Here is a 27,063-nt window from a genome sequence, read left to right on the forward strand (position 1 = left end):
GTTCTTACCCAAGGTAACCTCCACTTTTCATCTTAACAAGGATATAGTCTTGCCTACTTTCTTCGCTGGCCCTAAGTATGAGCCTCAGAGGGTCTTGCACTGTCTGGATGTCAGGCGTGGTCCGAAATACTATCTAGACAGGACAAGGGACTTCCGCAAGTCTGACGCCCTGTTTGTCACGTCCGGTGGGTCAAGGCCAAGTTATCAGGCTTCCAAGGCTTCCATAGCAAAGTGGATGGTTTGGCCATCAAGGAGGCCTATGAGAGGCAGCACATGCCATTGCCAGCAAACATGCATGCCCACGCTGTCAGAGCCAAGGCCACGGCCATTGCATTCCAACGGCATGTCCCGTGGCAGGTCATCAGCAGGGCGGCCACCTGGGCCTCCCCTTGAGCATTCTGCAAGCACTACTGTTTGGACGCCGCCTCTAGGTCTGACGCAGCCTTTCGGACAGGCGGTTCTAATGAACTTGTTTGCTTAAGGAAGGTCTCCTCTCCACCCTAGGGCTACATTCAGTTGTAATTGCACATACAATATGGAGGAAAGGGGACAGGACGTTGGAGTAATTAATAGTTACTTACTGTAGTGACTAACATACTCTTAGTCCATAGTCCCCTTTCCTCCATACGTCCCACCATCCTTCCCCCCCTAATAATACTGGAGTCCTTACGCAATGTAACTATTGTCGACACGTCAATGGGGACTGAGGAATGGCGGCGCTTCTTAATTTAAAGGGGCAGAAGATTTTTCTGGTGAAAAAGGTTCTGGCGCCCATACAGTATGGAGGAAAGAGGACTATGGACCAAGACTGTTAGTCTCTACTGTGAGTAACTATTAATTTCTCACTTACCCCCAGGAGCTCAACGTCTCCAGAGCCCTGGTTCGCTGTAGGCTTGACTATTGCAACAGCCTCTTTATCAACCTGCCTTTCTCTACTCTCCGCCCTCTGCCACTAATCCAGAACAGGACTGCGAGACCTTGGCCTCAATCCCAGGGATCACATCTATCCAACCCTTAACTCTCTCCACTGGCTCCTGGTGGCTGCAAGGATAAAGTTTAAGACCCTCTGCATTGTCCTCAAGGCTTTTTGGGGCTTGGTTCGGGGCCTGCACTACATCCAACTCTCTCTTCCTAAACCTCTTGCTTCTCGAGCCCTTCACTCAGCTACCTCCAACTCTTTGATGGTCAGATGCTTCTCCATGCAGAGAGTGGGAGATGGATCTCTTTCCTCTTCAGGGGCCTCTCTCTAGAATAGCCTCCTTGCCCCTCTCAAACTCAAGCAGGACCACCTCAGGTTCTGGAAGCAGATTAAGACATTCCTTTTCGCTTCTGCTTTCTCTCTTGCTGACCTTACTGTCTGCTGCCAAGACTGGGCGCCTGGCTAACTTCAGAACCCAATGGGCACCTGGCTCCTTCACGACCTGTAAGGACCAGCACTGCTTCTGGGTCCCTGCGCACTTAAAGCTTGTATCTGTAACCCTGCCAACCCTGCCTCCTTGCAGTACCCAGAGCTGGCTCCCCTGGCTGCACTCAATCTGAGCAATGCTGCCCTGATTGCACTTCCCCCTTAGCTCCCCCTGGCACTTCTCCTCTCCCTCTCCCCCGCACTTGGACAATCTGAATGACACGAGGCCTAGTTTGTTTCATCCTCTTTCTCCCTACCTTGTCTTGTCGCGCCTAGAAACACTTGTGTACAGGTGTGTTTTAAAGGCCTCATATCATATATCATATCATATATGCCACCTGAACCTAGAAGGCAGGATGAAGGCCAAAGGACAAGATGGGCAAAGATAACTTGTGGCATGGGCATTTTAGGGTGCAAGCCACCTTTTTAGTAGCTATTCCGGTAAATGCAAAAGTACATGAGAAAAATATTGCAACTGTAAACAACACAGCTACCACCACCTTGCCCTAGGCACATCGTCAAAGTAGCCAAAAAGTAATTATGTAAAAAGTTTTAAAAAAATGCAAAGTATCCGAACTGCACTTCACTATATGCAACTGTAAAAATACATGCATTCCAAAATGGAGACAAAGTCTCTCAGTACTGACGGTGTTATCTTATCAGTTTCCCCATAAGAATGAGCTAAATAGGCAAGCGAGGTAAAGCAGAAGGCTTTACTGACCTCCAAGTCAGGACAGGGTTAATAAACAAGCAAAAAGACTCAGGGTCCCATAGGAATCTATGTAGGCATAAAGTGCAAAAAGAAAATCTTTCCTAACAGGGACCCACAATATCACGGCTAGGAGGGGATGTTGTCAAAGCACTTTGTAACTGCACACAGTGTGCTTTCCCCCTAATTGCTAATGAGTATCACATTGGCCCAGACACATGGGTACCTTGAAGCATTGAACTGCTCAGAATTTTAAGCGGGCAGGGTGCGCTTCACTTTTGGGAGGGCAAAACTGCACGTTTTGGAGGCTAAACTGCTCTTTTGCATTGCAAAGCATCACATTGAGCAGGACCTGCATTAAAAGGGTTTGGCACTGTGCCCTCTATAGACATTCTAACCAAATAACTGCCATACATGCTGGTTGGTGATCACCTGTGCATAAAGATTCTGATCTGTGCTTTTAGTTCCAAAGGCAGCACCACCACCACCGACTGGCTGCTCCAAAATGGCATGGCCTCCAGCGTCTCATGTGCTAGATAGAATTACCAATAACTATCTCAGACCCAAATAACCAGACACTCAAATAATATGGCAAGGTGCTACTTTATTATTAACATAAAATACAGTAGGGTAATTTGGCAAAGAACAAGCAGTAGTTCACGCACTTGCACCTAACTGTGATTATGCAAAGGTTTTATACCTCTATATGTGTCATTTATGACATCATCCTACGCGGCCAACAGTAAAACCTATTGAACATATGTACCTATAGTATGTATAAGTGTTAATAACTTCATTGGCTGCCCCTTATCTAGAGGGCACACTTTGACCCACCTCTAACTACGTATAATACTGATAATAGCGGAAAAATGGCAGCGATTAGTCTTTGCAACATTGTATAGCATTTTGTTATATAGATCCTCTGATTGGTTGGCATGCTTTCCCAACCTTGGACCTTCGGCCCATTAGCAGCACATAAGAAAAATGAAACTGGTGCCGAGAGTAACGTTAGACCACTCCCCACTTTCCCAATTAGTCCATTTCTCATCGGTCAGGCTCTAAGTTGTAGTTGACCTTAAGCCTGTTCTCTGTTCTGGGACATTCAAGGGAGTTTAGGCACACCATTCTCTTTATTTGGGCTTAATGAATAGCCCTTGCTTACGACTTCTTAATCACATATGAGGAGACAGACCACAAATGTGTCCATCTTGACCTTCTATTTACTGCTCTTTGATTCTATCGAGTTGGGTGTCATTACCCTTTTTGGCCTCTGGAGAGTTGGTCACTCCATCTTACATAGGTTTTCCGCATCTTTAATTGTTTAAAACTTGGCTCTTGCAGATGTTTCCTTCTTTGCTTAATCTAAGAGAAATGTCTTGCGTACATGGCCTATCCTTTTGACTCCACTTGTGCCTTGCAATTATTCCTTGAAGTAGCATCCTCAATCCCAGGCCAATAGACTCCTCTGTATTCCTCACAGAAACTGTTTCTCCAGCGTCTGCAGCCCTGGTTTGTCTCTGAGGTACCTTGATTGGTTTCAATACCAATTCTCATATTCAATTACATGTTTCTCTTGTTACTTCAGTCACTTGAGTATTTGCATATCATTTCAGTGTCTCAGTATCTTTCCTCTATGCTGTCACTCTGCTCTTGTCAGATTTCGCTTATAGCTCTATGATGTCCAATGGTGTGTGCAGACATCCTTCCACCCTCAGTGCGAGGGTACATTCAGTAAGGTTGCCTGAGTGTATATTGTCTCTCATACATTCAATGCAGTATTGGGACCACCTTAGGCTCTTCCGCTGTTGCATTATGACTGAGGTGAGGGGGCGGGAGCTAGGGATAACGTGTCCACCTTCTCCTTTACATCATGACTAAAGAAGGTTTATGTGGAACCTCGTCATGATTTAGTAAAGAGAGCGTTTATAGGCCCAGACTAATTGTGGTTATGAAAAAAGAGCACATGCTAGAAATTGCCCTATGCGAAGGTGGATTTTCCCTACCTAAACAAAACTAAGGAAAGTCTGAGTCAAAGAGTTCAACTGAAGAATGTCTGTTTCCAAAACCTATCTTGCCCTCACAACTAATATATATAATGTGTAGGGATGTCGGCAACCAAAAGAAACCATGTCTAACATAACGTTCTGAGCCTCTTCCAGCTCACAGCTTCCCTTCAGCTCCCTTGCCCAAGTATAAAATAGTTACCTCTCTTCAGTTCAGGATTAGGTAGTTTAACCAGTACTTGGGGTTCCCTTCCCCAAGTTCCAAGTAACGGTTCCAAGCAACAAAAAGAACCTTGGTCGCAAGTCAATAAAGAGTTCAAGTCTCAGGGTTCCCTTCCCCAAGACTTAGTTGCAGCAAACATATATTCTTTATCTCTTTAAAGCTCATTGTCACCCTTGTGCCCTCTTTGTATGTGGAAATTGTGACTCTTAAACTAATCTTTCAGCTTTGTTTCAATATTCAAAGTTCACAATTATTTTCACTTGTAGAAAGAATAGCATTTATTTTTAATATTCAACATTGAATGGCTTGAAATTCAAGTTCTATTTTAATTCTGAACTTAGTATGTAACAGTTATGCTTTCTTATGATGTTTCCACTAAGTTGGGTATTCAAGAAACAAAGATTGTATTAAATAGATGTGGGTTGCCTTTGTTGTTGTTTGTATTCAGTTCGAGATCTCGTTAAATATAATTTGTGTAAAGTTTGGTCTTCAATAGGCACAGGTTGCTTTACAGATTTTCATTCAGTTTGATATTCAGAAAGCACATGTTTTGCATTTAAACGCCTCTCGTTCATCTCGTGGTATAGTATGTTCATCATTCACTTCAGAAATGTTTAACCTTCAGAGTCTTTCGAAAATGTGTTTTCTCCCACACACGACCACTCTTATACAAAGTATTCTTAGGTATTTAAATTCAAACAGTGGATTGAATGGGAGACCTTCAAAACCGGTTCCATGTGTTATAATCGTGGCAAAAATTGCCGTTTACACAAAAAATCACGGCAAAAAAGCTGTGGTTTCACCGCAGCAATCCATGTAAAGGATGCAGGGGACACCCTGGCAACCCCCAGACTCATTATACCATTTAAAGGGAGCGGGGGACACCACTGCAACTCCTGCTCCCCTTAAATGGTATAATGGGGTTCACCTTTACCGGGTCAAACCACAGCATTTTTCCCATGTTTTTTTGTAAAGGCGACATTTTTGCTGCGATTTTATTACAGCATACCTCAAACGTGTTTCTTCAAACACATGACCACTCCGATGCAACGCATTTCTCGCTCAACTCTGTGATGCTCGTGCACCGGGATTCTCAATGGAAAGAAACTCACTGATCGTGTTCAAAGGCTTCACAGCAGTCTGATCAGGCTGCCTTCTGCTCCTCATGCCCGGCCTGTCGCACCCTCCCCTCAGACACTCCTGTGTCCAAGCCTGCGCACAGCGGAACGAGCATCTTGAACACACATAAAAGGGACAGCCTCTCCATAACGGCTCCCTTCGTAACGTTTGTTCTGATGTTTGTTAATCTGCTTAGAATCACATGCTGTGCATAGTCCGACATCCAGTGGTCACTGCAGAGTTTTGCATCTTGTTTTTCGAAAGTCGAAAAGGGGACGTCGACATAGGCGGCTCTGTAATACTATCCCTATAGTGACGTGTAGTGTACCCACAATCCCTCACGCGTCAAGGTCCCTCAGATTGTTTTTTTCCACCCAGAATACTGGTCGCCTTATGCGCAGCTCGTAAGAGACATTGCAATTTACCATTTATTCATGTCAGGGTCCGGCTTGACTGAATTCCACAGGAGCTGATGGTGGCCCCACAGACCCTCACCAGGAGTTCACCTCTCAACCCTAAAGTAAAAGCTGAGCTGAGAACCCCAAGAAAGGGAAAGGGGAATGTGGATAAAATAACAACGGAGACACTGCAGCCCTGCAACCTTCTGGTAGGCTCTGGTATCTGTAGTAAACAAATACACTTGGTTACTTTTACATTAGTGTAAACTTCTTTTCTTAAATTATTTTTAAAAAACAACTTCTTTACCTCTTAAACCTCTGTTTAAGACTTAAAGGTTAATTATCTGTATGGAATATCTTGTAAACTATTGTAATACTTTAGTGCATATTGTCACTAGCCTTTCAAGTCTCTTTAGTATCCTAAAGTAAATGACTCTTGCAAGCACCTTACAGACTTAGATATTCTTCTTTGCTCTTAAAGTTCATTTAACTCTAAGAGTTTGAGTTTCAAATGCTTTTGAAAAATGCAGTCTTTCTTTGAAGTATTGAATTCCCATTTGCGTGAAAATTACATTAAATAGAAACTCATAAACTTTCTTGAATGCTGCTGCTCCTTCTGCGTGTGAATTTTTCCTTTTTTACACGTACGAACGTAATGCGATAAACACGCGAAATCACAAGACGTGAAAAATTGTCCTCGCACTGAAAAATCACACGCGCACCTTAACAAAATACACTGATGTACAACCAGGCACTGAATTACAATGGATGAAAGGCAGTTTAGAATCTTGCTCACCCCCCAAGAACCCAACCCATTATCTTTCTCTCTATCTTGACTTGGGCAACCACATTGTTAATTGTATGTACATACTCTTTCTGGTTACTACTCCAGCCAGCCCTGACAATTCGACCCTTGGTCGATTTGTCAGTTATTGTTTAATTAAACCACCTCCAGCCATTCAACTTCCCCGCCAAGTCAAGATTTTCGACGGCAGTGGTTTCGACGGAGGTGATCCTATCGGCGCTGCCGAACACGTGGTCCGGCCTCACTGGCCTACACAGTAGGGAGAGTGGGGGTTGCTGTGGACATTTGTTTCTACTAGAATGCCTTTCCCTTTCTCCCCCCTTTCCTTCCGGGTCGTTATCACTGATTACATCCTCAGCTACTTAGAGGACGCCTTTTAGATTTTGCCCACCTTGTAACGGTAAATTTCTGTGGAAGGACAAGCATAAGCAGTGTAACTGCTGCTTACCCCTCGACCACAACGAGGCCGGTTGTGCGACCTGTAAACTCCTTCGTCCAAAAACTTTGAAGGAACATAGGGTCAAAAGGGGGGCAGCCTATGGCATGTCAAAGGCTGATTCCTCACCCGTGGCCGCCGCAGAGTGTGACGAGGGGGATAGTGATAACGCTACCTCCGTAACGGAGGTTGTTGACCTCTCAATGGAGCGCTCCCGCTCCGCTGCGTCTGTCCCCGGCCCCGAAAAGCTCGGCTCCGGCCCTACTTATGGGGATGTACACCCCAGCGACGCTGACGAGCACGAAAAAGTCACTAAACACACAACCCACGGCCATTCTTCGAGTAAATCGAAGAGGGCCTCGGTGCAAATGGAGACGCCGAAACAACCGGCAGTCTCCGCCGACCGTGAGGGTCGCCAACACTCCCCGCAGCCGCATACGCGCCTTTCGACTGGGACGCCTTAAACTAAGGGCGCTACCACCAAAGCGTCAGTCGAAACGCCTCGTAAGGGGCCGTCCGTCGACGGTAAGGTTCCGGCCCCGCCGAAAACTATTCACGATCAGCCCTCGACGGAGAATCTAATTGTGGAAAGCATAGCTAGAATAGTCTCCAAAGACGCGCAGAAACGGCTGGTGAAGGAGTCACCAAGGCCCGCGCAGAAGGTCAGACGCCGAAATCTACAGAGGGTACACCAGAACCTCCGCCCACGTCGAAAGGAAAACTCTGAGATACGTCCCAAGTGCCGGGCCCACGAGAAGGCTTCTCAGAGGGCGACGGGGGTATATCCTCCACGCTATGGGAGAGATCTCGATGCCTAGAGGCGGAGGAGCAAGCCTTCCCGCCGCTAGACAGTTCAGGGTTATCCCAGTGGACTAGGGAAAGATTTGAATCATATATGGACAGGCGAGATAGGTTTGTGTCCACTTCTGAACACACTACACCCAAAAGGCTAAAGGAGGTGCTCACTGAAAACCCCAGGGCCAAATTCCCAAGACTTTTTGACCCACTTGAGGAAGAAATTGATACATACGACCTCACTGAAGAGGATCCACATTTTCAGGAAGATGAAGAATTCCTAAATACTGAGGATCTACAAGACCCGGTAGGGGACTTTGAAAAAGACCCAGTCATATGTAAACCACAGCCCTGGCAATCACCAGGGGCATCAACGGACCCCGATGTTTTAGATGTGCCCCCTCCTCAGACCACACCGGTCAGTGACCCTTCGCCTGTGGATGATCAACCCACTTTCAATTCGATGCTACGCAAGGCGGCAGCACATTTTCAAATTGAGACAGGGGAAACTACCCCAGAGGTATATTTCAAGTATGCCAGCGTCTCTCCCCAGTCAGCCGGGAAGTTTTCCAGACTGTTATTTACTGCATAGGATGCCCATTCCATTGAAACTGTCCCACATTTTCCTCAACCAATCTTGCTCAGTCGGGATCGTAGGGTTATTCCACCTCTGAGCAATGAGGACCATCGCAGCCAGCGTAAAGATGACCTTTGCCTTGGTTTCCCTCCTTTCTCGTCCCCCAAACCTCGTTTCCCTAGGAGAATCTCCCCCGGGTCCTGATCGGCCCCCTCCCCCAATGTCTGGGATAGAGCCTTTCCTACCCCACTCCAGAAAGGCCTGATGACTGGACAATCCCACCATATGTGGGCCGCTGAACCCCTTTCCCGCATCCCCTCCAACATTTCGCCTCAGACGCCGGGTACATCGCGTGCAGGCGAGTCGGAGTATAGAGCCAGCCAACCAAGTATTTATACCATGCCTCCTGCAGTTGGGACGCCCTTGTCACCCTTGGGATCAACTTCCAGAGCCTCTCCCAGTCCTCTTGTCCCATGCCGGGCCCCGGATGTTGCTGCCAACTCCTCATGTACGCCCAAGTGGTAACTGGGCCTGCCTGCTCTAGCTGTCTATACAGATCGGAAATCAACCCTTTGGAAGCCTCCTGAGTGGTAAGAAAACGCTCGAATTGCGTGAGGCCCCGCGTTGCTGCCTTCCGTATTTCCCCGGACATTACCCAGTGTCTAATCTGGAAATAACGGTGCCTCTCCCATTACCCCACCCCAAATTCTAGATTACATTCCTCAAACGTTTTCACCCTATTGCCACAAAACATATCCCTCAGCGTTCTGCAGCCCCCTTTCTCCCACTGTGCGAATGCCCCTCGCTCCAGCCCCGGTGTGAAGTCCCCGTTATTAAAGATGGGAGTGAATAGGGACGGGAAGGTCGTGATTCCCCGCTTCTCCACTGCCCTGTCCCAGTTATCCACCACTCCCTTCGTGATCGCACTTAAATATAAATGCGGTGGCCTCAGTCTTCGTGGGAGCCACAACACCTCCCCCAAGTGATGCTTAACCACAAGTCTGTCCATTTTTACCCAGTGTTTAAGATGGGCGTCCGAGAACCACTCTCTGATAACTCTTAGTTGAGCGGCTTCATGATCGTGGCGAAAGTCAGGGAATGCCAGACCCCCCGCCCCTCTCTAGAAGCCACTAGAAACCGCCTAGATAAGCGCGGCCTCCTTCCCTCCCAGACAAACTCTTTGACTACCTTGTCTAGTCTCTTGAAAAAACTTTCCGGGACTGGAAGGGGAATAGCCTGGAAAAGATATAATACTCGAGGAAGCAGCACCATTTTGAGGGCGGCACCCCTCCCAAACCAGGACAATCGTAGAGCGCCCCATCTTCTTAAATCTTTCTTTATAGCCAACAGCAGGGGCTCATAGTTGGCCCCACACCAACCCGCCAAAGAAGGTGTGATCCTGACTCCCAGGTAGCATAGCCTAGTGCTCCATTTAAATGGGGAGGTCGCCTGTGTCTCTTCCGCCTCCTGCTTCCCTAGGGACAGATTCATAATCTCTGATTTCAAAAAATTGATCCGCAAACCCGATAGTTCGCCAAATCTGGTCAGAAGTTCTATGCTTGCTCCGATGGAAACCTTAGGGTTCGTGAGGGTGAGCAACATGTCGTCGGCGAAAGCCGCTACTTTATGCTGCCTCCCTCCGAATGGTATTCCCTGAATCTCCTCCGCCTCCTGAAATAGCCACAAGCAGTGGCTCCAGATATATTGCGTAGAGTAGAGTAAAGGAGAGGGAGGGCAGCCCTGCTTCGTCCCCCGCCCTAATCTGAACGGCTGAGACACCTCCCCATTTACTAGGATCCGCGAGGTGGGGTTCTTAAAGTTAGCTGAGACCATTCGTATAAATCCCATCCCCAGGCCCATCCTTTCCATCACCTGAAATAAAAACGACCACTCCACCCGGTCGAACGCTTTTTCGGCTTCGAGCGCCAAAAGTACCGCCGGAGTGGACGTCTTGCGCGATTTCTCCGCCAGGTGGGTCACCCTTCTGATATTGTCAGCGGTCTGCCTCCCCACGACAAAGCCTGACTGGTCCTGATCGACCAAAAGAGGTAGATGCCTTTCCAGGCGCTTTGCCAGGATTTTGGTCAAGATTTTTGCCTCCGTATTTATAAGGGCAATTGGGCGATACGAGGTACATTCCTCCGGGTCCTTCCCCACCTTGTGAATGAAGGAAATCTTTGCCTCTTCCATCGAGGGGGTGATGCCACCCTCTTCACCAAACGTTTTGAACAGTTGCGTTAAGTGCGGGACCAGGAGGTGGGAGAAAGCCCTGTAGAAGGAAGCCGGGTAGCCGTCAGGCCCAGGGGCCCTGCCGATGGGGAGCATCGCTATTATAGCCCTAACCTCATCCTCTGTAATTGGTCGGCCTAAGTCTTCGCTTTCCTCTTTGGATAATCTCGGGAGGGGGAGGCCCTCCAGGAACTCTCTCTGTAGCTGAGTACATGGGCTCTGTGAAGAGTACAGCGCCCCGTAGAATTTTACCAGCCTCCCCTTTATCTCTTCAGCCTGGGTAAGCCTTCGTCCTCCCGCATCTTTAATTGCCGTTCTAATCTTCTGCTCCCTTTGCCCCCTCAGGAGGCGAGCCAGGAGTGAGTCTGCCTTGGCATAACATTTTTGCCTGACCCTGAGCATTGCCTCTTCAGCTTTTTTAGTGCGCAAGATCCCCAGCTGGCCCTCCGCCGTTCTGTATTTCCTGTATGCCTTCCTAGTTGGGGTCTCCTGCACGCTCGCCCTGGCCTCCTCAACCTCATTTTCCAGCTGAGTTTCCAGACCTCTCAGCAATCTACTTCTTTCCGCCTTTATAGCAATGATGTCCCCCCTCAAGGTCGCTTTTAAAGCATCCCACCTCACACTTTGATTAGTGTCCCAACTGGTATTCCTCTCAAAGAAAGCTTGAATTCTGTCCCCTAGCTCCTCTCGCAATACCTGATCCCTCAGGAGCTCCTCCGGGAACCTCCAGGTCCACACCCCTGGCCTACGCCTCCCGAGCTGCATGTTCAATTGCACCACCTTGTGGTCCACTATCCCTAAGGGGCCCACCTCCACGTCCTCCACCTGCCCCACCAAACTAGCCGAGATCCAGATGTAATCAATACGGGACTGTGTTTTATGGACATCTGACAGAAAGGTAAATCCCTCTTCTTCACCCCGTATTGCGCGCCATGCGTCGCGCAGCCCATCCTCTTCCCATTTCCCTCTCAACTGAGGAGATGCAGTGGTGCCGCCCCGTTCCCTATCCAGCCGGGACCGGTCCCCTTCCCTATCCCAAGCAAGGTTAAAAGCCCCCATCACTATCACTTGTCCCCTAGCAAAATTCTCTAAGGTACCCAACATAGCCTGCAGGAATTGGTCTTGACCCACATTAGGGGCATATACCGAGGCAATCGTATAGTGAGATCCCAATATCTCCCCTCTCACCATGATGTATCTTCTGTTTTTATCCCTGAGAGTATCATGTAGTTGAAAGTTAATTCCCTTCCGAAAAGCCAGGGCGACTCCCCCCCCCCCCCCCTTTTCGTGGGGCCCAATGCAAACAATATCAATGGGAAGACCCTCAGGCGCAAGCGACCCTGGTCTCGTTTTAATAAATGCGTCTCCTGCAACGCCAGCACTTCTGGCTTTTGGGACTTAGTAAACAGCTCCAGCTTAGTTCGTTTGAGGGGGGGTTCAATCCTCTCACATTATGCGTCAGCCACTTGAAAGCTGTGTAAAGGGACAGCTTGCCAACCATACCCCCATGTTAACCTGACCGCACCTTCCCTCCTCCTCTTGGGGGAGATACCGAACTCCTAACCCCTGCCCCCTTCCTTTTTGTTTCACCCCATCCAGGGTTCCGTTCCTCTCCATTGGTGACCCACCACCCCTCCTTCCCGACCCTCCCCCCCCCCTCCACCCTGAAACCTCGACTATGGGTGGTAACTCCCCCTCCCCCCCTGCCCAATCCCCTCCTCCCCCCCAGTTTGTCCCCCCACCCCCCCAACTTGGAGCTAGGACTCCTACTCCCTCCCCCCACCCACCGAGCCAGAGCAACCGCCTCTTCTGCTCCTCCTCCTTCCCTCTACCGGGCCACATCGCCCTTACTGATCTGAAGATGTTGCTTCCCCCTCCCCGAGCACCTCCACCAGCCTCTAGGGTCCACCACCCCTTGCATATCCAAACCCAACTCAGGCACTCCCCTTGCTGCCATCACTACCCTCCGCCCCACTTCCTCCCCCTTCCCTCAGAGAGCCGCTGTTCCCCCTCATGCCCTTCCTCTTCTTATCGCCCATCGTGGACCATTCCCACAACCTCTGCCTTGGTCTGCTGTCTCTGGCTCGCCGTGCACCACCCGAGGTGTCCTCCTCGAGGTCGATCCGAGCAAAGCAGACCCCTCCTGAACAGACGTAATCAGTTTCTGCGAGCCTTCCCAATCAAAGACAAGGCCAAATGGAAATGTCCACTTGTAGCTAACCCCGCGAACCTTCAACACCTTCAGAACCGGCGACATCTGTCTCCTCTTGACCAGGGTGATGTTTGCCAGATCTTGAAATAGAGCGATCTGGTGCTCTTAATACACTATTGGTTCATGTTTCCGTGCAGCCCGGAGAACAGCCTCCGTTTGCGCGTATCTCGCAAATGCAGCTAGCACATCTCTCGGTCTCGAAGTGGGCCCCTTGGCGGGCCTTCCAACCCTATGGACTCGATCTAATTCGATGGCATCTGGGTCCTCTCTTCCTAGAATGTTCGCGAAGATAGCCTGGACCTCCCCTTTTCAAGTCCCTGTCTGAGACTGACTCGGGTAATTGCTTTACTCTGATATTGATTCTTCGCAACCTGTTTTCGGCATCCTCCATTTTGATCTCAAGGTTCTGGGTTGCAACATCCAGGCGCTGTATAGCCTCACTATTGGCGGTGGTGTCCTTATCTATTTCCTGGAGACCCCTTTCCAGGAGGTCAGTCCTCTCCCCCAGTTGCCCTAGGTCCCGCTTGATCTCCCAGAGAGCCTCATTGAGATCTGCCCTCATCAACTGAAACTGATCTTGGAGTGTCTTAGCCAAATTGGCATGAAGCACTTGAATCTCACTCAAAACGTCCTGTCCTGCCGCCTGGGATGGCTCTTGCTGTGCCCCCAACACCGCTCTCCCCTCCTCAAAGTCCTCAATGCCTCCGTCAGGGCCTTCACCCATCTCCTGCACCGACCACAAGGAGCGAAGGGTGCCCTGTGGCTCCCCTAGGCGCTGCAACACCTTCCCACTTTTCCCCTTGTGGGGTGTAGCCATCTGTCCTGACTATGGCCTGCCTCGTGGGGGGTGGCTCCTCCTTGTGCCTGGGCCCCCCCACGTCCCTCCTGGGTAATTCCTTCACTCGGTGTGTCCAGCCCCACGCTCGTCGAGACCTGGCATTTCAAATGGTGGATGCAGTAGGGATCAAAGATATAGCCCCAGGTGTTACCCCTCCCGGGTGCAGGCACACACTAGGGATCACAGCCAAAGACTGCTCCAACGCAGAATCCACAGGGTCATGTGCTAGTACAGTCACTGAGGCACAAGGGTTGATCTCAGTCCACAAGTCTCAAGGGGGGGAGCCGGGCTCTCCCAGGCCGTAAATGCAGCGACCTCCTGAGTCTAAAAAAAAAAGTTTCCAACAGCTCCCGACTGCTTTCTCTACTGTTGGAGGTCTAGGGGCCTGCCCGCCCCTGTGCCGGTGCTGCCCCCACTCACCGCCGCTTCACAGTGCTCCGGACAGCCACACTCCCCCGATCTATGCTTGGGCAGCTGCCCGCCGATGTCGTGGGCCGCTTCCGCTCCTCCTGTCCGGACCTTCGGAGGGGGGAGCCCGCCCGAGGCGGCAAGGCCGCCGGCGATACTCTTCTGCGGCGACGCCTCCTCAAACACTCCCCCAGGCGGGACAGGGATGCCGTCAAGGCCGCCGGGCCGCTCCAAATCCGGCTCGCAGCTCGCAAGCCTCCTCGGGGCACCGCACCTGCACCGCTGCCAACCGCTGTCTTCAAGGCACCTTTCCCCGGGGACGGCCCCCCCTCCTCAGCCCCGGCCTCCCTCAGCAGCCGTGCGGCCGGTGCGCCAACTCTCCTCCTCCTCTAGCCTTGAAACCGGCCCGGGCTCTCCACGCTTCTGGGATCTGCCTTTTCGAGCCCCGAGCCCGACCTATGTGCTCCTCACAATTCGCTCACATAGGCATCGGGAGCCCCGCCACTCCGCAGAGTCGTTTCCCACAGTAAGCGGGGTGGTGGACCGCTCTATGACTGCTCTGGGGACGGGAGCCTCGGACTGCACGTCCAGTCCATGCGGTCCGCCATCTTGGAATCCTCGTTCCCTCTTTATCTACACCTTCATTGGTTAGAGGGGTCAATCCAAGAATCGAAGCTTTTTAACCCCTCACCTTCTGATCCCTTATATATTAGGGGTCATTCCATACCTGATTCCCTGGTAGTAACCACCACGAGGAAAAGGGTGGGGGTTCTGCTATCTAATAGCGAAGCAACCCTAGACAAAGAGGGGAAGAAGTTTTATACCTTAGGGAAGAGGATTACATCCTCGGCAGCTTTTGCCACGCGTATTGCCAACAATACAACTTTGTTGGCTAGCTATGCCGATGCCCAATGGGGACTGTTGAGCGAAGGCCTACAAGAAGCCCCTGAGCCCTTGCGAACCCGCTTATTAGCCACTTTGACAGAAGGTACTCGGGTAAACCAAAGGTCAAGAACACCTTAGATGCTGCGGAAATGGCTGGCCGGTCACTAGTCCAGGGTGTACTTCTTAAGCGACATGCCTGGCTCAGAAACTCAGGTTTCAAGCCAGAGACACAGGCGTCCCTCATCAACAAACCCCTTTTAGACTCAGCAAGGCTGTTGATGACGCACTGGAAACAGCTAAGAAGGAACACAAAACACTTAAAACCCTGGACCAAATCACAAGACCTCCTAATTAGCGAGGTTATGGCAACAGGCGCTTTTTTCGTGGCCAATGACAAAATCAACAGCACACCTCAGCCAGCAACTGGTCCTCCCCTCAGGGAACCAGTGGACAGTATGCTCAAAGAGGACAACGTCGTGGCAAGGGAAGAGGTCGGGGCCCCACTCCCAGAGGCTCTCCGGCCACCACCACCAAATGACCTGAAATTTCGGGTCCCCTCCCATGCATCTGCGGTCGGGGGCCGGTTAACATCATTCCTGCAAGCATGGGAGGGAATTACCACAGACCGTTGGGTACTGTCAACAATAGCCCACGGTTACTGCATTGAATTCAGTCAGTCCCCAACATTCAGACCCCAAAGGGGAAGACGCCTATCACCGGAACACTTCTCCATCCTTCTTCAGGAAGTCGAACTGCTGCTGGAAAAAAGAGCCATAGAGGTTGTGCCTTTATCACAGGTAAAGGAGGGTGTTTATTCAGTGTACTTTCTTGTACCCAAAAAGGATTTAACCATGTGCCCTGTATTAGATCTGGGCCCAGCGAACAATTCGTAATACCTCAGAAATTTCGTATGGTGACTTTGCAGGAGGCAATCCCCCTGCTCACACACGGGGATTACATGGAAACACTGGACATGAAAGATGCATACTTTCATATTTCAATGTTGCCAGCGCACAGGAAATACCTCAGGTTCGTGATAGAAGGCAAACACTATTAGTTCAAAGTGCTATCTTTCGGCATTGCCTCAGCGCCAAGGGTATTCACGAAGGTACTGGTAGTGGCAGCGGCACACCTGCGCAGGTTGTCCATTCCGGTCTATCCTTACCTCGACGACTGGCTCATAACAGGGGATTCTTACAAAACATGCTTTTCAAATACTCAAAAGACTATAGACCTTTTGTTCCACCTGGGCTTCTCCATCAACGAGAAGAAGTCCAGGCTAGACCCCAGCCAAGTCAAACAATTCCTAGGGGCTCTAATTCGAACAAAGGACAGCCTCGTCTTCCCCTCCAACGAGAGGGTCCAAAACATGCTGTTTCAGATCCCTCAATATGTAGCTGGTCGAGAGGGGACGGTACGCAAAGCCATGCGATTGCTAGGAATGATGGCGTCATGTATTTATTTGGCACCTCATGCACGCCTGCACATGCGCCCAAAGCAAGAGTGGCTCAACAGCCAGCGGTGTCAGGCCAGCGGACAATGGGACGATCTAGTGGTGGTCTTGCAGGCCTTGGTTCTCTCGCTGCGATGGTGGTCGAAGGAAAACCTTGTGTTGGGGAAACCGTTCGCCACCCCTGCAGTGGAAGCCACTCTAACCACAGACGCATCCCTCACAGGATGGGGGGGGGCTCACCTATCCCATCAGACTGCACACAGAGTTTGGACTCAGAGTGTGGCTTCCAAACACACAAACTTGCTGGAACTGCTGGCGGTCTTCAAGGCACTGAAGGCTTTCCAGACACACCTACAAGGGAAAGCAGTCCTGATCCTCACAGACGGCACCACGGCCATGTACTACCTGAACAAGCAAGGGGGCACTCACTCTTCAGGACTGTCCAAGCTGTCCCAGAACATCTGGAAGTGGGCTCTCAAACACATGTTCCAGTTAGCTCAACATGTACCAGGGGAACTCCGTCTTCTGGCATTCGGACTCAGCAGAGACTTCCCTCTGCCTGCATAGTACGAATGGCGACTACACGAAGACAACATCTCCAACGTTTTTGCAGAATGGGGCTTCCCAGAGATAGACCTGTTCGCAACTCTGGAGAACACCCAATGCCAAGATTACGCCTCCAGGTACCCCCAGAACCGCTCCAAGGGGAACGATCTCTGGATAACATGGTCAGGGAAATTTGACTATGCTTTTCCCCCCCCGACTCCCCTTCTCAACAAGATGGTGCACAAGATGCACCAGGAACTAGGCCCCCATGTGGGCCCGCCATCCCTGGTTCGCTCATCTAGATGTCACTGTCTTCTCCAGTGAAGCTACTCTACCCGTACAACATGTTGTCACAGGACAGGGGCCAATCTCTGCACCCATGTCCCCAGACCCCGAACTTGGCAGCCTGGCTCCTGAGGTCATAGAATTTGGGCATTTGCAGCTCCCACAGAAATGCATGGACATTCTCAGAGAGGCAAGGAAACCGAACACTCGTTACTGCTACTCTAGCAAGTGGAAACGGTTCGTCATCTGGTGTAAGTCAAAGAGCATCAACCCTGTTGACTGCTCTCCCACACATATTGTTCTATACCTGACTCCCTTGGTGGACTCAGGTTTAGTCTTTAATTGTATTAAAGTTCACCTAGCTGCACTCTCTGCCTACACTATGTCTCAACATAAGGTGTCATGTTGGAAAGTTCCAGTTATTAATGAGTTCATGGAGGGAGTGAAAAGAACTCACCCTCCTATATCTAACCCAACTCCCGAATGGGACCTGGATGTTGTACTAACCAGGCTAATGGGCTCCCCCTTCGAGCCCATGCATAAAGCAACCCTTAAGGATCTCATTCTTAAGACTGCTTTCTTGATAGCTATCACCTCCATTAGGAGAGTGAGTGAACTACAAGCGCTCTCTATATTAGATCCCTTCGTTACAGTTCACAAAGATAAGGTGGTTCTATGCACACACCCTAGGTTTGCACCAAAGTTAATTTCAAAATTTCATGTCAACCAGTCTATGGAACTTGTAAAGTAAGACAGGACTGTGGGTTTGCAACCAAAGGTCTGCGCGCTAGTGGTCACTGATGGGTATCGTAATGCAAATTGTAGTGCAAGCAGCAAAACCACCTGTGCCAGCCAGTCCACCCTGGCTGGTGCTGAAAACGGATAAAGTGAAGGGTGAGGTGGTAATGCGCTTTACACCATAACAGTAAGGCACAGTGATAAAATTGTTGATGCTTTAATTGAGACGGGAACAGCCGACACGTGTTTTGACAACAGGTCGTCCTCAAGGCAAACGTAAATAAATTGTATAAATGTATTCTTGAACGCGCTCCCTAGTGGAGCGTCAGAGTATTCAAATGGGGAACTGGTAACCCGTATCAACAAAGTGGACGCCACAGTGGCAGTATCAGTATATAACTCGTTAAATCGAGCGTTCAATTATGTAAGGGGGATTACACACTGATACTGCCACTGTGGCGTCCACTTTTTTGATACGGGTTACCAGTTCCCCATTTGAATACTCTGACGCTCCACTAGGGAGCGCGTTCAAGAATACATTTATACAATTGATTTACGTTTGCCTTGAGGACGACCTGTTGTCGAAACACGTGTCGGCTGTTCCTGTCTCAATTAAAGCATCAACAATTTTATCACTGTGCCTTACTGTTATGGTGTAAAGCGCATTACCACCTCACCCTTCACTTTATCAGTCTATGGAACTACCAACGTTCTTTCAAAACCCGTCAAACTTAGGAGAAAAGAGCCTGCACACACTTGATGTGCGCAGGGCGGTCATGTTTTATTTGGAAAGAACTAGACCACTGAGAAAGACTAATCAGTTCTTTGTCTCAGTGGCGGCAGGAAGAGAAGGAAATGCAGTTTCCAAATCCACTATATCTAGATGGATTGTCCAGTGCATCACTCTGTTACACTCTTGCTAAGAGAGAACTGCCCTTCAAGTCTAGAGCACATTCTATTTGAGGCACTGGGGCATCCTTAGCATTTGTTGCAAATGTTCCCCTTGAGTCCATTTGCAAGGCGGCAACCTGGAGTTCTGTACACACCTTTACAAAACACTTTTGTCTAGATGCCCATTCTAGATCTGCTTCCCAGGTGGGACAAGCAGTACTAAGACATCTTTTCACTACTCTTCCTTCTTACAACCCACTTCCAACTCCGGGTACTGCTCGCTAGTCTATGCACAGAATGTGATTCTAAGCAGATTAACAAACATCCGAAGACATGCATTACTTACTGTAAAAGCATTTCTGATGGTTGTATCTGCTTAGATTCACATGCGCCCGCCCTTCCTCCCAGCTCGGATGGAAGGAACATAGACGTCTTATTACTTTCTCTCTTTTCTGTATTCACTCACGTTAGTCATAAGGCTCCCTCATGGCAGAAAAAATACAGAGGGACCTCGACGCGTGAGGGATTGTGGGTACACTACACGTCACTATAGGGATAGTATTACAGACACGCCTATGTCGACGTCCCCTTTTCGACTTTCGAAAAACAAGATGCAATACTCCGCAGTGACCACTGGATGTCGGACTATGCACAGCATGTGAATCTAAGCAGATAAAACTATCAGAAATGCTTTTACGGTAAGTAATGCATGTCTTTTCCTGCACGGCGTCCCAGCCCGCTCGGCACACTTGCGCCGATGATCCTGGTGCTGTTCTACGTATAGGCTTCCCTGTTGTCTCCTCCTCTCATACTGCTGGGCCGGTCTCCTTTTATACACGTGTGGCCCCTTGACAGGCTGTAGGTGTGAGTATTCAGTTATCCCTGCCGGACTACAATTAATGGGACATGCCTGACCCCTACAGCTCCTAGCAGGCATCCTCTTCGTCCAAGTACCAGAGTGGTGAAAGAGGATGGTTTTCACTGTTCTTAGTTGCTTCTTCTTTGTCCCAGTGCTGTCCAGTGGAGAGAAATGAGGGGAATAGCCTTATAACAGCCCATGAAGATGAGAGAAGGGTTGGATTGGTCACTTACAGAAAAAGGGGGATACCATGTCTCGCCCAAGGGCACCTCGGTTCCATTCCTCAAGGACCCTCCCACCCAGGTGATCCTCCCTAGCTTTTTTCCGCCCCCTGGGTCAGGATTCAATAAGGATGGCTTTTCCCTGGCCACTTGCGTAGAGGATCCAAGGGGTGAGAATAATTTCTGGTTTTATTACTGGGTGGTGGCAGGGGTATTAGGTCTCGGAGCATTGTACATTTCTCGGTGAACCCAAGCACCCCTGTTGGGTTCTGCCTCACCCTGACTGTTGAGTTGGGTCTTGTAAGAATGTGGAGGTAGGGGACTGACAAAGGAGAGCTATAGTCTTGGCTATAGACTTTTATTTTTAACGAAAGCGAAGACTAACCTTATCTTGCCGTATTCCTAAGAGGGGTGGGTGGGGATTTCTCTGCCTCAACTTGAACTAAGGATTTGACAGGAAGTCCGAAATCAAAGGTCAATCGTCCTGTCAAACCTAGTTCCATCGCTTACACTTCTAACTAAACAACAAAAGGGTCTGCTGACTCTTCTTAAAGCAGAAGATTGGACCCGGTTTTCTGAGTAGTGGAATAACATGCCATCAATCTCTCAGGACTATTTTTTGAGGGAGAGAGTCCTTTCCCCAGTTTATTGTTCTTTTCAAGTGTAACACACACAGTTCCAGATTAGAAAATAAAAAGTGTCTATTCCCAAATAAAGAAAAAGTTCCAACTTCAATCCTGGTCACAAAATGAATGCTTTCCTTCTATTGGTTTTCTATCTTTGACTTGCACGTATCGCAATGTTACGGGTATGCTTCTTCCCCTAACCTTTCTCAGGTTTCACACTGCCAGGGGTTAATGCTCCTCCCCTGGCCTCCTCAGGCTTTCATAATTCACAATGCCAGGGGGAATGGCTCTTCCTCTGGACTTCTTAGGCTTTCATAACATTAGGGGGTGTGGCTCTTCCTCTTCCCATCTTAGGGTTTCACGATTCACAATTCCAGGTGGTATGGCTCTTCCCTTGGCCTTCTTAGGCTTTCACGATTCATAATGCCAGGGCGCATGGCTCTTCCCTTGGCTTTCTTAGTATAACTGGTTTGGTTCATTAACCTGCCAGACACTGACGAAGGAGAAGGTCAGTGGCGTCGTCCTCTCTGAATAGTGGGTTCCAGACCCTTCTTTGTGGACTTCCTGGACCTCTGTGGCTTTCATATGGGTCCCTGACCCTGTTTTTCTCTGGCTTCCTGGGCCTCCCCGGTTCTCATATGCGTCCGAGATCCTACTGCTCTGGCTTCCCGGGTCTTCCCAGTTCTCATATGGGCCTCAGACCCTGTTTATCTGGCTTCCCAGTCCTTCCCCAACGTCCCTCCTACCTTCCGACTTATCGTTGAGTCTCTGGTATCACCACTGGGCGCCTCTGCTGTTTCCTTCGCTCCCCTGCAGTCACCTTCTCTCGCAGGGTCTGCAAACAGTTTGGTGGCTCTGTAGCCAAGGAGGCTGAGCGTCTGGAGACGTTTTAAACGCTGAGGCGGTCAGATGACTTGCTTTTACCTCTCTCCCGCTTCTCCACTTCTGTCAATGGTCTGCAGACTGACTAAGGATGTCTCAGCAGCAACTCTTGCATCCCGGCCAGTGTTCTCTCCTCTTCTCCAAGCCGAACGTCCTTCTGACTTGCAGTTCCTCCGGGGAGGCACTGACTGCTTACCAAGTCCTTCTTGCCTTTTTATTCTCTGTGCATGTTGGCTGGCCTCCCATTGTGTGGACCGGTCAGGTTGGTTCTTTTAAGTACTCTGCATTGCTCTCCGCTTCCCTTTTCACCACCGGAATAGTTACTCACCAGCTAGACCCTCGCTGCCACTGGTGAAGTATCAACAAAGTTGTGACCGCTCCCAGTTGATTTGCCATAACTTTAGCTTTCACTGCTACCCTTAAACTCTATGGGCAATGGTTATTCTCTTTAGAGTAAACAGGTCTTGAGGATCTTTGTAACTTTAAACTGGCTAGCCTTGGTGCTCAGGGCCCCCGTTGGCCCCAACTGGCGGTGGTATGTACAATAGAACCTAACTAAAGGGAACTCTTTCTCACAGTCCCTCTCCTGTAATCTGCATTGCTTTTTTAAGCCTGTGAGATGGATGTGTTTTCACAAGAATATTGTGTGGCCATTCCCTTGGGTAAACTAATCGCAAATCCTTATCAAAGGGCTATTGAAATCCCTCCTCATACCCCTTCTGAGTCATTGGTGGGCTTGGCCCGTTGACCCATGTGTTTCCCTAGGATGAGCCCTCCTGCTTGGGATTGCAGCAGGTTGCTTTGACTTCTGTCTCAGGATCTTATCGTGGGTTCACTAGCGTGGCAGCTAATGGGCAGGGTTTAACTTTCACCTGTTCGTCCCAATATTGTAGCCGGGCCGCTACCTATGGATACTTCCCCAGTTTTACCTCTAAAGCCTGTTTATTTCATTCAGATGCACTTACGGGTCCCCCTAACAGGTTGTTGGGGTGTCTAGGGTAAAGCAATTATGACTTTTTAAATGGACATTTCAGTTTTGGAATGTACAACATACATGTTTAAATATCCGATTTGGAGCTGGCTTTTTCAAAGAGTTTACATAATCAGTCCAGAACTTGCTAGGATGAGCCAGCAAGCTCCCAGGCTAACTTTTATTCAGTCATCTGCCTTTGTAATAAACCAGTGGGTTTCTTTTCTGGATCAATTGCAGGGCCAGAAACCCTAGACAAGTGCTAGCCTGGGAGGGAGACTATTTAGGTCCTCGAACAAGTGAGGCCAATTTTGAGTGTGGAAAGTGTGGCGGCACTGTGCTCCGCATCGGGGGACCTGGACGAGTCCCGTGCATGGGGCGACCTGCATTGCGTCCAAGGGAGGTGCAAGTGTGTGTTGCTGGTCAAGCGGCCCACTAAACGACTTGGTGTTTTTTGGTCTATTTCAGGTTCTATCAATGTAATTGTTGTTTGATTTTCCTCTTGTAGCTGATGTGTACCATTGATGACCTCAAAGAAATGGGAATACCTCTGGGACCGAGAAAGAAAATTGCAAATTTCGTGAAAGAGTGGGCATTGAAGCAGGTACAACAGTCCCCTTCCAGACCTTTCCTTTTAAGGTAGTGAAATTCACACCTAGATCGTTGTCGCCTGACTCAAGCTTTGACTCTGCTCTTTTGTGTTGGGCGTCTGCGCAGACACACATTTCACCATTGTCTGCTTGGAAAGTATGTGGTATTGGCCTTACCAGGGATATGCTGGAAAGGGGGAACCGGGTGGTGGTCTTGGACTGGTACAAGTCCTCTGTCTATGGGAGTGTTCCTAGTCTGTACTCCTGCCATACTCCCATCAGATGTACACGTCCAGCTTCTGCGGTTGTGAGGGAATGTGGGCACTGTTGAACTACCCGCCTTAGTTTAGTGTCCCCATATTTGATGGCCTACTTTGACCCCTCCCTTGTTCTCTTGTTAGGAGCAGAGGAAGGCTTCAGCAGAAATGAAAGCCGCCAGCGCTGCCCAGAAGAAAGCCCAGGAAGAAGCTGCTGAAAAGATGAAGGTGCAGGAGGCGGCTCGCCTGACACCTTTACAGGCAGAAAGGTTCCATGGGCTGCAGAAGAGGAAGCTTCCTTTCGGCGCCTCGGTCTCATCCGTACATGTGGACTTCGAGTATTTTGAAGTTGGCACAGGACAGGTAAGCATGGCAAGGGACCAGAGATGTTGCTTCTATGCAACATGATGCTTTAGTGGTGCTGGCACCTGCGGGGACTTTATTCTGTGCCTTGTATCTTACGTTCTCTCTGCAGTAGCCTTGTGGAATACATATTGTATTTTGATGAGTCACACCAGCCATTTCAAATCACTTGCTTTCTAAATATCACCAGAACTGCTCCCATTTCTTGGCATGGTGAAGTATTAGGTCTCTGTTGTGTAGTTGGCACAGGGTGGCCTTCAAACTGTTTGGCCCCTGTAGGGGTGCGTGAAGGATGTCTAGGGGAGCCTCGAGGCTCCTCAAAAAGGGAGTAAGGACATTGTCTGTGATAGAAAATACAAGCAGATATGGCATCTGGAGGTCCTGGGGGGCCTGGCAACAATAATTTGACTCAAGGGGAGGGGCTCAGCAGAGAAAAGTCTGAATAGTACTACTAGGCTCTCCTGCGATGCTTTATCTGACTCCGGAACCTATCAAGATTCAAGGGACACATTAGTATGAGAACTGGCATTTTCATCGCCAGGTCTGCTTACTCCTGTCTGCAGTGTAATAAAGTAAACACCACAAGTATGGGGTTCTTGGATTTTATTTAATGAAACGTCTCAGAATTTGTCTTGATCGTTTGGCTTGCGCTCAAATTGCGACCCGAAGGATTCATGACTGGCGGCAGCAGCATGATATCTGGGTATTAAATCCACAATTTGAGAAAGCCCCAGTCCCTAACAAGAGCGTCCCACCATGCAGAAGCTTCACAAGCTGCCTATTCATGTTCCTGGAGCAAAGCCAATCCCAACTGGAACAAACCTGAAGACCCTAGAATCAAAAGAAAGTAGATATCCACCTAAGGAAGCGCCTGCTGCCTGGCCTACCTGATAGCTGCAAACTTTGATCCGCAGCTACTCCTTAAGAACCAACTTTCTCTACTGTTTTCAGCTTTTTTATATATAGCATTTTATTAAGAGCAGAGCCATTTGCTCTCTTGTGAGGTCCCTAGTATATAAATATCTTGGACAGAATAAATGACATGCTTTGGATGTTCTTTTAGCTCATTGCCGTACCTTTGTGTAGTCAAGGTTTATATGATTCACTTTTTGCATATTCCCGTGCTGTGCACATTTTGTCATCTACTAGTTGGGTCTGCTCCTTTACTTATGCTTCCATTGCATAAGTAATGAGTAATTTACATTTTTCGTCTCAAGTGGAGGCTCTGGTAAATTTACCAAATCCTTTTTATTGTGATTTCCAGGAGACTTTTTCTTGTTTGGGGAATTGGGTAAATTTGCCAAAATGGTATAAACTGATCCCAAAAAGCATTTTCATACATTCCAAGAATCTGCAATCTAGATCTGTAACAGATGGGCTCAAATAATCAAGGCAGTGGGTTTGGGTGGGTGGGGGCATGTTTGGTAGGCCTAGTGCAGCTGGCTTCCCTAGTGTGAAACGGGACAGTAACTGTTCTCGCTTGTGGTCTCCCTTTCTTTCAGCTTGCTTAGAACCCTACTCTCTGTAGACCGTTAGGCCAGAGAATTTCCATGTCCTATAGAAAATCTGCAGCCATAAAATGTAGAGTTCCCCGGTACAAGTGCATCTTTTCACTCACTGGAGATCCAAACACTCCACTCCCACAGCACCATTTCTGTATCTTGAATCTAATGCTGCGTTTATGTCATCAGGAGATTGTTTATCTGATTTTTAAAATAGATGTCACCATGAACAAAACCTCTCCAATATGGGTTTTTTCAACCGTTGGTTGACATTGAGAAACATGATGGACATCAAAAAACAGGTTTTTGGGTTTTGATATGGGCAGGCTATATAAAATTAATTAGTATTATTTGATTATTCCTGTAGTTTTAAAGTCTTGGGCTCTTGAATGAAACTTTATTTCAGTCCTGCTCCTCCAGCTGTAATTATCGGTTCCTTTGGTTCAACAAACACAGACTTTGCAAATTATATCTTCCATTAGATAGTGACAGCACAAAGAGCGAGGCACGCGGTTCCGGCACAAGACTTTGAATGCTAATGAGGAAAGTTGCAGGGGTCCGGAAAGTCCACGGCTTTGCTGTTGACAGAAGACTCTGCCAAGTTGAAGGAAAGGAAGACCAAAATGTTCCTCTGCCCCTCTTGGAGTACCAGGAATTTGAGTCTCTCGAGTCTCTTAAAAAGGAGGCCGAATCCAAGTAGCCAGTAACATTTAAGGCCACCAGGGAAGGTCTGAAGTTGGTGATCACTATCCCACATGCGCGAATGCCCCACAAGACCCCCCGATAGTAGTGGCTGTTCAAACAATGGGAAACCTGCATTTAATGTAAAGGAAAACAACTATCTGCAAAAGAACTACTGCAGAATTGCAAGGAAAGACCAACACCATGGCGCTATGACAAAGCCAATATATAAATTAGAGGTAGTTGGATACTATCAACTGTTATACCAGAATACACTTCATCTCAAAAAACACATTACATTTTTTTAAGAATGTAGCGTAAAAAACAACAAATGCTTGTTTATAGGAAATACTACAATAGGACAACATTAGAAACAATTGTAATCTTACTGTTGCCGACAACCTTAGTTTGTATTCAAAAATAGATTCTAGTTTAAACCATCGCTAGAATTTCAGATTCAACATGTTTGTTCTCAATGTTAGTAGGGAACATTCGTCAGGCGATGTCACTTTAACTGTGGTTACAATAAAAACACACTTGATCTTCATTATATGAAGTTTTGTACATGTTCTGAATGGTGTAACTGTTGATAAAGCATAAAGACAAAAGTTAAGCTATGATTGCTACAATTTCTTTGGCCACTATAAAGTTATCATGGCTAGAAAAACCTGTCTACTATTTGTTCCAGCAAGTGGATACAGTTCTCAAGTATTGGTGTCCTGATTTAAGCAGGATACCATCCATGGGCAAAAAAATAAATTTTCTGTTTGAATGGCAGAAGACCTGTAGGTTAAATGAGAAGACTGAAAGTTCTGATACATGAACCTGCCCCTAACATTCACTTGCTCCAGAAAAAACTCTAAATGTCTTACCTCAACATCAGTAGATCAGAATAGATGTGCGGATCAGGAATTGTCCCGAATTTCGGCACCTAGGTCCTGGGGATATACAGGTAATGCGAGATTATCAGGTGGTCTTGTCTCGCCTGTTAAAACGGATGTAAAAAGGTATTAAACTATGTTCTGCACACCACGTGTCAGAAGAGTGTCATCCCAAATAGGATTCTCTATAGTCACATTAAAACCGGGACAGCTCTGTCAGGAATGAGGCTTACCTTGTGCCGATATGGTATTAGATTGAAGAATCGATCTACAACA

The 27,063-nt window shown here is 48.5% G+C and overlaps 1 protein-coding gene across 1 annotated transcript in view; it reads left to right on the forward strand.

Moving 5' to 3' along the window:
- SEC23IP (SEC23 interacting protein) overlaps window positions 1-27,063 on the forward strand; it is a 449,917-nt gene that overhangs the window by 272,605 nt on the left and 150,249 nt on the right. Inside the window, exons 12-13 of the mRNA XM_069611949.1 lie at window positions 23,022-23,117; window positions 23,505-23,723. Of these exons, the coding sequence (XP_069468050.1) occupies window positions 23,022-23,117; window positions 23,505-23,723 (315 nt within the window). The remainder of the gene's footprint in view (window positions 1-23,021; window positions 23,118-23,504; window positions 23,724-27,063) is intronic.

This window comes from Ambystoma mexicanum, chromosome 8 (assembly GCF_040938575.1).
Source record: "Ambystoma mexicanum isolate Mex_15411 chromosome 8, UKY_AmexF1_1, whole genome shotgun sequence".
In the NCBI taxonomy this organism is placed as follows: domain Eukaryota; kingdom Metazoa; phylum Chordata; class Amphibia; order Caudata; family Ambystomatidae; genus Ambystoma; species Ambystoma mexicanum.